Source organism: Vitis vinifera, chromosome 8, assembly GCF_030704535.1.
Source record: "Vitis vinifera cultivar Pinot Noir 40024 chromosome 8, ASM3070453v1".
Lineage (NCBI taxonomy): Eukaryota > Viridiplantae > Streptophyta > Magnoliopsida > Vitales > Vitaceae > Vitis > Vitis vinifera.
Window position 1 is genome coordinate 5,978,456 of NC_081812.1, and position 12,764 is coordinate 5,991,219.

General features: G+C 36.0%; 1 protein-coding gene across 2 annotated transcripts in view; it reads left to right on the forward strand.

Moving 5' to 3' along the window:
* Positions 1-1,218: 1,218 nt before the first annotated feature.
* The window catches only part of LOC100252028 (DExH-box ATP-dependent RNA helicase DExH1), a 50,946-nt gene continuing 39,400 nt past the window's right edge, over positions 1,219-12,764 (forward strand). Inside the window, exons 1-2 of one of the 2 annotated variants that reach the window (XM_002263985.5) lie at positions 1,219-1,544; positions 2,121-2,266. In XM_002263985.5, the coding sequence (XP_002264021.3) occupies positions 1,278-1,544; positions 2,121-2,266 (413 nt within the window). In that variant the 5' untranslated portion in view covers positions 1,219-1,277. Of the gene's footprint in view, positions 1,545-2,120; positions 2,267-12,764 lie in introns of those variants that run through there. The other variant, XM_010654964.3, reaches the window with a different exon arrangement.

The following is a 12,764-nucleotide window of genomic DNA, read 5'->3' on the forward strand; positions in this document are numbered from 1 at the left end:
ATTTTGTGTAGTAGAAGAGAAACAATAAAGTTATTCTAAACCAATTTTAATCCTAAATTTATGGTATTAATTGGTTCATTATTTAAATTTTAAATTATTTCTAAAAATTACTAAACTCTTTAATGAATTTAATGCATTAAGTCTTATTTAATTTGGAGTTCATTAACCTTCTAAAAAATTGAAAAATAATGATTTTACGTATAAGAGAAACAATAAAGTTATTCTAAACCAATTTTTGTCCATAAATTTTTTGTATTAATTAGTTTACCATCTAAGTTTTAAATTCTTTTTAAAAATTACTGAACTCTTTAATAAATCTAACGTATTAAGTTTTGTTTAATTTGAAACTCATTTGCCTAGTAAAAAAACTAGAAATTAATAATTTTACATAAAAGAGAAACAATAAAGTTGTTCTAAACTAATTTTTGTCCATAAATTTATGATATTTAATTGATTTGCTATTTGAGTTTTAAATTATTTTTAAAAATTACTGGACTTGTTAAGGCTTACTTAATTTGAAGTTTATTTTCTTAATATATATATAAAAGAAACTAATCGAAACATTTAAAATAAATTTTGGTCTATGACTTTCTAATGTTATTAAGTTTCATGCTTTTTTAGTATTAATTAAATCAGTTTTTCAGTTTCAAATTATTTTTGAAAATTAATAAATTTTATGTATCAAGTCTAATTGATTTGAAATTTATTTGTTTAATGAAAATTTTAAATAAGTTCAAAGAAATTTAAAAAAAGTATGTGTAATTTAATGAAAAATCATATTTGAAAAATTTGGATATTTGTATTACATCGTGAAAATAGAAAAAAAATGATATCATATTTAATTTAATTTATTTATTTATAATTTTTTTCTTTTAAATTTTCTATATTTTCATTCTGTTTTTTAAAATAAATGAAGACTATTAAAACTGTTTTTAGAGAATAATTACCAAACAAATATCAGGAATTTAAAAAAATATTTTTTTGCTTTTAAAAATATAAAACTGTTTTTAAATTATCGGCCAAACAAGTTCTAATTTTTGAGAATTATTTTCCAAAACAATTCCCCAACATAGCGTAAAAATCTGGGGTTAATCCGGATAATCTTTTCTTTTCCGTTAGCTCTAATTATTAGTAAAGAAAACATGGAAATCCATGTTTGATCTTTTTTATAAGTAGGCAAATTGGATGGACGAAATCTGTTATACCAACAGTTGACTTAGGCCGCGTATCAGCCTAGTATTTCTATCATTGCCACTCGCTCTGCGGTGCACGTGTTAATGTCTCTTCGTTGTCTCAGTGTCAACTGCAGTTTCTTCTCCAAGCATCTCTCTTCATCGCCGAAAGAGTTCGCATTACTGTTCCGGATCTCGATTTCCACCATGTCGTATAGGCCGAACTACCAGGGCGGCCGCCGTGGCGCTGGCGGTCGCGGAGGCGGTGGCCGTCGTGGCGGTGGTCGTGGTGGCGGCGGCGGAGGGCGCGGCGAGCAGCGATGGTGGGATCCTGTGTGGCGAGCGGAGCGGTTGAGGCAGCAAGCGGCTGAGGTATTGTCATTGAGTAATATGTTTTCGTGGTCGTGTTATTCCATTGTAGGGTTTTGACGGTTAGAGAAAGGGGGTTTTGTGTGATGCTCATGGATGCTCCGTTTGGTTCCCTAGAAAATTTAGGGAAAATTGAGATTGGGAATTTGAATAGACCATGAAACAGTAAATTGAAATTTAAATAGTAGTGAAAACAAAGACATTTACGGTTTTTTTTTTTTAAGCAAAAACAAAGGCCTTTACCTGTGCCTAGTTCAATCATTTGCCTAGTTTAGGCAATCTCTCTTGAATAGATTTTGGGAAAACATCTGGTTTGCTATTAAAGAGAGAATAAAATAAAAACCTCACGTCTGTGTAAGAAAAGCATAGGGACTGACAACCGATTCATCTCACTAGGCACTATTAGCAATTATAAGTGCATGCTCTTTCTCTCTTCAATAAATACAAGGGAATTTTATTTTATTTTTTGTTTGTTTATTTGTCTTTTTTCTTTCTTCCTTTATTTTTTTCTTTTGGTTTCAAATTCATAATTTTGGATATTCAGTGGTTTGTGTTGGTGTGTTGGAAACATTGATCCAGGTAGAAGTGCTCAACGAGGATGAATGGTGGGGTACAATGGAGCAAATGAAAAGAGGTGGAGAGCAGGAGATGGTAATCAAGCGGACTTACAGTCGAGGAGACCACCAAATCCTCTCTGATATGGCTTATCAGTTGGGACTTTATTTGTAAGTGTGCATCATTAATAATTATACTAGTAGCACTGAGGTATGAATAGCGTTCTTTGTCTGTGTGTGAGAGCCAATAATACATGAATTTTAAAGGAACTATTGAGGCCGTGATCTGGCAGTTTAGGGTGGTCTTGTCTATACCAGACAATGCTTAGTTGCCAATAAGGTCATTTTTTATATTCTTTATGATTGGGTCAAGTCAAATCCACTGGTTAGCTAATCTTGAATGTAGAAATTTGTTCTGGAAAAGAAGAACGGATGTGTTCGGTTGCAGGGAATTGGAACAAATGGGAGGCCTTAATTAATTCCATATCTACTTGGACTTTCAATTCTGAATGAATTTGAATTTAATAGGACCCCTATGGTAAAATTAGGAATTGTGAATTATGCAAAATTCAAATTCTTGTCAAATCCTATCCTTTTCAGCCAAAAAAGAATTAAGAAATGAAAGGAAGCTTCCTGGGGCAAGTGATGTGCCTTCGATCATGAACTAGAATTCTTGACTTTGACCCACCCACCAAGTCTTTAAGTGGGTTAGGTAGAGGGGCAAACTCACATCACTTGAAGTTAGCTTTGCCAACCATTGAGATAAATGCCTTTGTGTGGGGGGTGGATTCCCATCGTCATTAAAAAAAAAGAAAAAAAAAGAAAGGAAAAGAAAAAAGGAAATGAAAAAGGACAATATATTTGGTATATTCCAAATGGACAATTCAAATATACTAGTTTAGTATAACGTCCTTACTTAATTTCAACCATTAAACGTCATAGAATTAGTCTCAACAAGTGGAATAATTAAGAATAAAAAATAAAACATTAGCAATTTTATAATATCACATACTTATTGGTTGAAATTGGTAGGTATGGTACTGGAGAGGTGCCATAGAATAACCTATTCCAGAGATGCTTGCATGTGTTTTGATATTGAGTAATAAGAAAAGATATATTACTTGGAGGAATTGGAATGGAGTGAATGGTATCATAATTATAAATTGTATCTTAGAACAGATAATGCATGCTCATATCACGTTAATTGTAAGAAAAGGAGATTCAAATTGGAATTGTCTATTTTAGTTATTACGTCATTGTGAAAATTTTATAGTAAAGAATGTCTAATCATTGAAGAATTTCATTAGGAGCTAAGGATGAGCAAATAGCGGATAACAAAGGAATTTAGGATTTTAGAAAGGGTGCTGAATTATTCCTCTTCTTTTATCATAATTCAGAGATTAGAGGCCAAGCATAGATGGTCTGTCCTTCAAGTCATTGAGTAGAGAGGACTTAAGTGGGTTGGGGAGCCTTTCACAAAGGATGAAATTTTTGCAACGATATCAAATTTTGAGGGGGACAAATTGCTAGGCTTGATGGCTTTTCTTTACCATTTTGGTAGCACCATTGAGATGCTGTCAAGTATGAGATTTTGGGTCTCTTCAAAAATTTGTTGCTGGGAAGTATTTGTTTGAGGAGTTTAAGTACCTTTTCTAGAGCTAAGGTCTTAGGCTAACAAGATGAAAAAGGTAGTTGAGAAATTGGTTTTGAAATCTCAAAATGCCTTTGTGGAATGAAGATAAATATTGGATGTAACTCTTATTGGTAATGAAGCTATTGACTAGGGGTTGCAGATTACTAGAGAGTGCTGTTTGTAAGTTAGATATTGAAAGACCTTTGACCATGTAAATTGGAGTTTTCTTCTTCTTTTCCTTTATTTTTTGTTGGTGTTTGGTGCTTTGGGCAAACGTGGATTAATTGGATTTAGTGATGCATCTGAGCAACAAGGTTTTTGTTTTGGTGAATGGAATGGAATGCCTATGGGTTTTTTTTCTAAGGCCTAGGGGGTTTGAGATAAGGGTGCCTCTTTTCCCCTTATTTATTTGTTATGGTAGTGGAGGCCCTTATTGTGCTCTTGAGAAGTGTAGGGGAAGGAGGTTTATTTTGGGTTTCAACGTGGGAGGTAGGAAAAAAAAGGGAGTAGAAAGCCTTGTATGAACTGACTTTTGAGAAGCCAAAAGTTTTTTTTTTTTTTTAAAGTTCAACAAGAGTTTGTATAACTATTTGGTTCAACAAGAGCTTGTGTAATTGTTTGTTTGTTTGTTTTTTTTTTCCTCAATGAGCTTATAGTTTAAAAAGAGTTTAATATGAAAGTTGGAAAAATGTGATGTTTTGTGGAAGCTCTATTTTTGACATAAGAAGTTATTTCATATTTAATAGAACTTTTACAATACCAACATTGTTTGTTGAAAATTATGACTTTGGTTTTAGTTTCAACGTTCATCTAAAGCCAAAAGCCAAAAGCTATTTCAAATGGGCATGAAGTATCCCACCTTTTCACTAATGACACCCTTATCTTCGCAAGTGTTGTGTAGATCAATTGACTTATTTTTCATTTGGGTGTCTCTTTGATTTAGGGCTTTTTAGGTTCGAAAGTCAATCTAGAAAAAAGTATAAAAGTGTTTAATTCATGCGAGGAAGGTCCTTGATGTGCTTGCTTCTTTTTTGGGATGTGGGGTGGGGAAGCTTTCTATGGCCTAGCTAAACTTGCCTTTATGATTTTTTTTCAAGTCTTCATTAGATTGCTATGTTGTAGAGGTGAAGTTTTGCAAACGATTGGTACTATGGAAGCATTATTAGTACCTCTCAAAGGGTGGAAGTCAAACTCCTCTAAAAAACACCTTTTCTAACTTGCCTATTTATTTCATGTCTTTGTTTGTTATCCTTAGAGAAGTGACCTTAAAACTAGAAAAAATGAAAGGGGTTTTCTTTGGGGAGAAGAGCTCTTGAAAATAAGCCTCATCTAGTTAACTGGGTTGTCATTTGTGTGGAAAAGAAGAAAATGGGGCTTGACATCAAAGTCTTATCTTCTCTAAATAAAGCCTTACTTGATAAGTGGATTTGGAGGTTTGTTCTAGAAAGAGATCCTCATTGGAGATGTGTAATTATGGGAAAAATACAGGGAAGATCCAGGAGGTGGTGTCCCATGTATGAAGGGAGAGTTTTAGAGTTGTATTATGGAGGGTTATATGAAGGGTTTGGGGTGCTTTTAAGGATTAAACCAGATTTGCAGTTGCAGTGAAAAGAGAATCAAATTTTGGCAAGATACTTGGTGTAGGGATTTGACTTTGAAAGACACTTTTCCCTTTCTTTTCTCTTTTGCAACTTATGAGGAAGCATGGGTGGTGGATCTTTGGGATGGAGTTAGAACCATCTTGTCTTAAAAAATTTCCAAGATTGAGAATTGGTTAGTGTTGAAGCTTTGCTTAGGTAGCTTTATTAGATAGTGCAGTCCATTGAGGATGTGATAGGCTGGCTTTGGGGGCTAATAAGAATGAACATTTTTTAATAAACTTATTCTATTACAGATTGGAGTTGGATGAAAGGTAGTTGATTTGTTCCCAATTGGTGTCTCAGTTGATTCATGTCCAGTTGGTGCTCTTTGATTGAGAGAGTAATCAACAAAATTTATAACCTATATCACCATGCATTAGGATAGCTTAGCTAATATAGCATAGTGGCTCTAGGATCGTTCACTGGGAAGGGTTTTCAACTCACAACTGATACCAATTCAAAGTAAATTGGTGCTTTTTCATTTCAAGGTTAGCTTAAGAAATAAAACACAAACTTTGTTTAAATGAGGTTTTGTTTAAAGCTAACTAAAAAGAAAGTAATGGAAATTACTTATGAAGAAAAACATTCCTTGGAGGTTTAGGTTCACAGGGGAGGTTCCTTATGCAAAAACAGAGCTCTGGTCATTTGGTTCATTTCCTCGCATTAGAGAATTAACATATAGTCAATTCTCTAACCGGTGTTGTATAGATGTAACCTTTAAATGGATTTCAGCTCTAATTCCCTCTCACTGATGCAACTTGCAATGGCTCGTACCTCTCACCTAGCATTTGCCATTCAAGGTGATCTTTAACTTTGGATTTCCCTTCTCAAGCTTATAAGAGATAACTAATGGATGTCTCCTTGGAGTCCAAAAGCTTACCAAGTGTTGGCAATTCTAGAAAATCCTACCTTCAAGTCACTTCCCAAAAGCTCGCAAGAGATAAACAACTGCATCTCCATGGACGGAGATCACGTGCCTTACCAAGTGTTGGCTCAAGTGACTTGAAGGTGTTTTAAGTTAACTAAAAACATAGAAATCATTGAAGGAACACACTTTCTCTTCATTAATGGCTTGAAACCACAAAGCTACTAATTCTTGCACTTGGAACCTTTCCCGGCAACCTTAACTCCAAGGAACTAAAAGTCTAGCCACTCATTCTCTAAGGAAGCTTCCTCAGAGCTTGTTTGGCTAGAAAGAAAACTAACGAGAAAACAAATATATTAAGGAAAAACAGAGCAAGTGCTTTGTAAAATATATTTCTTTTTTCTGCCGATTACATAATAGATATCTTTGTAAAGAAGATTACAAACTATATATATGAGGTTATTCACCCTTTGTACTTACTTAAAGACTAAGGAATCCTATGATAGGTGCGTTACAAGGAGACTTTGGGGATTTAGACAACAAATATCTAAAGTAAAATATCTCAGGATGTCGGTCGGAAATATCAGGAAGCTTCAGGAGAACACCGTGGCACTGTATACTGAGAGAAAAACTCTCTTGGTAAGCGCTATTAGAGGATCCGGATAAGTCTGACTGGAGAAGTTGAAACGTCCTCCTCTCCCATCCGACTGTGAGATATCCGGATGTAAAATGTCGGCGCACGGAATTTTTCCCCGGGTGGACTGAGCTATGTTGCGCAAGGGGGACCGTTTGCCTGTGCAAGGTGTAGGGACCCCTCTCCCGGATGACATGGAGTGTGCAAGGCTATTCGGATCAACTCCATCCGGATTTCCTAAGAGGACACGTGGCCATGCTATTCGGACTCCCTCAGGGAGAAGCACACGGCATTCGTGAACATCACACCCCGGACGATAGCATACCCTATTCGGATATGTTGTTCGGATGGAAAACATTGACTAAAGTGAGCAAGCCTTGCTACTTTATTCTGAAAGCCTGCCACAACTCACGTTCCGCCGCCCTCCAATGGTGTGTCCGGACTCCCTGTCCGGACATCTTTGCCATGGATTCCAAAGAACTCTCCTCAATCTCGGATTGCTTTGGTGATCAAAAAGCTATCAAAACACCAAAACTTAACATAATTTTGATTAGAATTGATTACAAGGGTCCTTAATATGTTAATTGGGTTAAAAGGTGATAACTACTACTCAAAAGTGTTTAAAAGAGTTAACTACAAGCTGTGAAATAACACTTTTTGAGTAGTAATCAGTAGTTTTCCCCTTAAGAAGTTTGGGAACCTTGGGCTCCTTTGAAGGTTGGTTTTTTCCCCCCTCCATGTGAAGGGGGAGGATATCAACTTTGGATTAGCTCAAACTGTAGATTTGTTGTTGCATGTATAAAAATGTAAAATCAGGTTAGGCAATCATGTTCTGGATGCATTAGCAAAATGTAGAGCTAGACATATGCTTTATTTTGTTATAGATTTTATACCTCTATGAATTTCAGCTAGATTTGACTTCTTGAACTAGTATACACTTGTGCACATTTGTTATCAGACTTTGTATGGAGAATTGTGTACTTCTTAGAAGGATTTCTTTCTTTGTATTTGCTATTTTAATGCAATAAAGTTATTGTTTCTAATAATAATAAATAAAAAAGAGAAAAAATCTTGAAACAACTAGCTACTTATGCATTGTGGGAAAGCTAGGGGGTTGTGGCAATCCCCCCCCCCCCCCCCCCTTTTTAATATTAGGTGCTCTTTGCCCTTGAGGCCTGGCTCAAGTGGTAAAGGGTTAGGGTGAGTTTATGGGGGGTTCTGGGTTCAAATCCCTATGGGGACAAAAAAAAAAAAAGAAAAAAAATTACTTGAAAAAAAAAAATCTTTTAGGTGCTCTTTGTTTGGTTAGTAACACATAGGAAGGTAAATACCAATGACATGCTACAGTTAAGACCTCCCTACTTGGTCTTTGCAATCAAGTTGTTGAGGGCTTCCATGACCAAAACAAAATGATAGGGTGAAAGTGGGTCCCTCTGCTTCAAACCTCTAGAGGTTAGGAAGAAGTTTATGGGGTTGCCATTAACAAGAATTGCCAATCTCTTAGAAGAAATGCAAAAGTGGATCTTCTGTCTCCATTTGGAATCAAATCCCAAGTTTTCTAAGATCAAGAGAAAGAACTTCTATCTCACATGATCGTAAGCTTTTTCTATATCCAATTTGCAAGCTAAACCCACATTGGAACAATGCTTCCTCGAATCAATAACCTCATTTGCAATCAAGGTAGCATCAATGATCTCTCTACCCCCCTTAAGAGCATTCTAACTGTTTGACACCATCTTGCTAACCACCCTTTTCAACTTATTAGTTAGGGCTTTAGTTAGAAGCTTATAAAGCCTCCCTAAGAGGCTGATTAGCCTAAAATCCTTCACTTCATCTACACCTCCTTTCTTAGTGATAAGAACTAAAAATGTTGCATTAAAGCTATGAGCCATGGAATTCTTCGAATGAAATTCATCAAATAGCTGCATCACTTCCCTACCTACTATAGGCTAACAAAACTTCTTAAAAGCTATTGAAAACCCATTTTGGCCTTAGCGCCTTATCAAACACCCCCCCCCCCCAATTCTGAAAGGCTATAGTTAGCTCCTCCTTCGAAAAAGGCCCCTTTATTATCCGAAGAGTCAATGCTCTTGAATAACTTCCTGCCAAGTTAGTTCTCAGTGAGGGGTCTTCAAATGTTGCTTTAAAGTAGGAAAAAATATCTTCCTTAATCTCCTCTTTTTCCAACTGAATACAACTAATAGTAAGATTTCCAATGATATTTGCATTTCTCCTTGCATTAGCCATGTGAAGAAAAAAATTTAATGTTGTTATCCCTTCCTTCAGCAAAAGAGCCATTGACTTCTATCTCTCTCTAAGAGGTTTTTTCTAAGATGGCTTGGTGACTGTGGTTATCTTTGGCTATCTTCTGGCTTCTCTTACCCTCTTTAGAAAGAGGTCTTAGCCTTTCTACGCTATCCCAATGGTTTATCAGCTTCAAAGCAAAATCCTTCCTAGCTAAAACATTACCAACCACCTCTTTATTCCACTTCTTCAAGTCATTTTTCAACGGTTGTAACCTCTTAGCAAGCATAAAACTAGGACTACCCATGAAATTATGCGTTTGCCACCACTCTTCGATTTTATTTGCAAAGCCTTCTACCTTTTTCCACATGTTTTTAAATCTAAATGAGCTTTTGCTTTTTCTCTCCCCTTCACAATCTAGAAGGATAGGAGAGTGGTCAAACCTTAGACATGTTGCAGGGCCCTTGATACATGATCCTCCCAATCACCAGAAAACAGAAAACGGTCTATCGTTTGTAGACAATCCTCTTTTTTTTGTGAGGATAATGTAGATCAGTTGAAATATTGGAAGTGGATTGTCAGTTGCTTTGAATTGGTGTTAGGTTTGAGAATAAATATGCAAAAAGGTGAAATTATTCCAATGGGGGAGGCAGATGATGTAGATAGAGTGACTTCTCTTTTTGGGTGTAAAGTAGGGAAACTTCCTACTTCTTATATAGGCTTATTCCTTGAGGCCCTGCACAAGCTTTTTCGTGTGTGGATTTCAATCGAGGAGAGATTTAAAAGGAAATTGGTTGCTTGGAAGAAATAGTACTTGTCCAAAGGAGGAAGATTTGTCCTCATTAAGAGCACTCTATCAAACCTCCCTATTTATTTTATGGTCATTCCCAAAAAAATGAGGATCAAATTAGAGAGAATTTAAAGAGACTTTTTATACGGAGATATGGGAGAAAGGAGAAAGATCCACTTGGTAAATTGGCCAAGTGTTTGTAAGTTAACTTTGGAGGGTCTTAATCAAGCCTTGCTAGGCAAATGGTTATGGAGATTTTATTTTGAGCGAGAGAGGTTCTGGAGGAAGATCATTCTTGGAAAATTTGAGGAGATGAAAGGGAGATGGACTACTAAAGGGGTGGGGGATTCTCTTAGGATGAGCCTTTGGAAAGACATTAGAAAAGGTTAGGAAGAGTTCAACTTAAAATTAGCTATCTGAATAGGAAATGGTAGACATACAACATTTTGGTGGGGTAGCTAGGCGAGGGAGTTTAAGTTGGGAGGGGACAGAGGTGGCAGTTGGGAGGTTCAATTTAGAAGAGCCTTCCAAGATTGAGAGATAGAGGAGTTGACCTATTTTTTGAACCTTATTTACATGTTAAAAGTGTAAGAAGGAGAGGATACTTTAATTTGGAAAGATGATAGGAGGGGAAAATCTAGTGTCAATTCGTTTTGCAATTCCCTAAGGGTTGAGAATAATTTAGTATTCCTAGCCAAAGAGATTTGAGGATCCCATGCTCCTCTTGGAAAATGTTTTTTTGCTTGGGAATCTGTTTGAGGGAAGATCTTAACTATAGATACGTTAATGAAGAGGGGATGAACAATGTTCAACAAATGCAACCTTTGTAAAGATAGTGAAGAATCAATTGATCACAATCTGATTCATTATTATGCGACTCTAATTGTTGCAGGGCGGTTAGCACCTCAAGATTTGGGTCCCCATGGAGAGTCCTAAGGGCTTGGCCATGGAAGGTTCCTCAGTTATAAAAGAGTTATGTACTTTTTTGTTAGCAGCCTTTGGCTTGGTTTGGGTGTTTCTAGCCTCAATGAGAAATCTCCTACTAGAATGGAAATTTAAGGGGCTAGATAAGAAGAAAAGAGCAGTTTGACACTTGGCTTTGATATGCTTATATTGGTGTATGTTTTTTTTTTTTTTTTTTTTTGAGAAACAACAAAGTGATATATTAAAATTGGAAATAAGAAGTATAATAGAAGGATGGGAAATCCTTCTACAAACAAGAGCTAAACAAAAGAAATGCCAAAAACCATAAACCATAAGGTAATTACAAAAGTAACCTCTCCTTGTTAACCCACACCCTTGGAATTACATACTGCTACCCAATAAGGGGGATGCCCTTAAAAATTGTGGTGCAAGAGGCTTAAAAAGAAGCAAGGAAATGAATAACATCCCCAAGATCCTCTAAGATCCTTGCCTTGTCCTAAAAAAATCCTAGCATTTGTTTCCTGCCACACAACCCAAATCAAAGCAATACAAGTGGTTTGCCACAACACTAGGCCTCTCCTGGAGCTTCCTAATCCCTTATATTTAATGGTCATCATGTCACAAATACTCTTTAGGGGAACTCGATCCATCTTGGCCAAATTTAATAATCTGTGCCATAACCCCATTGTTAAAGGACAATGAAGGAAGAGATGATCTACTAAATCTCCATGCTACATACACAACTTATAGATATTAGGACTGGGGGCTTTGTATGGTCTTCTCAATTGTAGTATGTCATTGGTGTTTACTTTCTTGTGTGCCACTAATTAGGCAAAGGACTTGACCTTAATAGAGACTTGAGATTTCCAAACAAAATTAGTAGGGAATATTTTGGTGTATTTTAAAAGAGCGTAATTGAAGGACTTTCAAAGACGAAGAACTTTTAGATCAATGATTGAAGGATTGAATTTTTCATTCAGTCGCTCTTAGAGTGGTCCCGATATTCATTTGGATTAGAGAACCCTTTATTTTGAATTTCGTAGAGTAGGGTGCACCCTCCTCTTTTTGGTGCTTCTTAATACATGCTTTTGTTTATTAAAACAAAAAAAATTATACAATTGAGAAGACCTTTCAAATCCCCTAGGCCTAATTGATGTGTTTTAAGTAAGGAAAGCGGAGAGTATATTGATCATTTTTTATTTTTTATTTTTACATTGTTTGATAACTTTAGGGCTATAGCATTGTCTATTCAAAGAAGTCAAGATTAATTAGGTTCCACTCAAGAGTATATGAGATATAATGATCATTTTATATAGGGGTTTGGGAGAGCTTTAGTAGAGGCAAGACCTTTTGGCACATAGCTTGTCACACATTGCTTTGAATTGTGTGGTAAAAGAGATATGTCAAAATTTTTAAGGAAGAGTGGAGGATGATAGAGGGTTATGGGATTTAGTCGACTTCTATTCCTCTTTTTGAGCCTTGTGCACCGAGGCTGTTAAAGGCATTCCTCACAGTGTTATCTAACTCAATTGGCTTATGGTGTGTAAATCAAAAGGTTTTGGACATCCTTGAGAGGAGTTGCGTTTGTAGTCTAAACCTTTGTATAAACGCCTTGTATGGTAGAGGGGGTTAATCATATTATGATTGAGTTTTTTTAGTAATTATGGGGAGGACTCCTTCTCATGTTTAAATAATCTTTTAGGTGCTCCCTTCTAAGGTGGAAGAGTTGTCATTGTGATGACATGAGAGTTTTGTGGGGAAAAGTTGTAGGATGTATGGAGAGTTGCTTCTTTGTGCCTGTTTCAAACAATTTGAGAGGAACAAAATTGAAGATATTTTGAAGGAGTTGAGTGGTAAGAAAATGACAAAAAAAGGGAATGGATTACTAGAGGGGTGAGGGATTCTTTTAGGATAAGCCTTTGAAAAGACATTAGAAAAG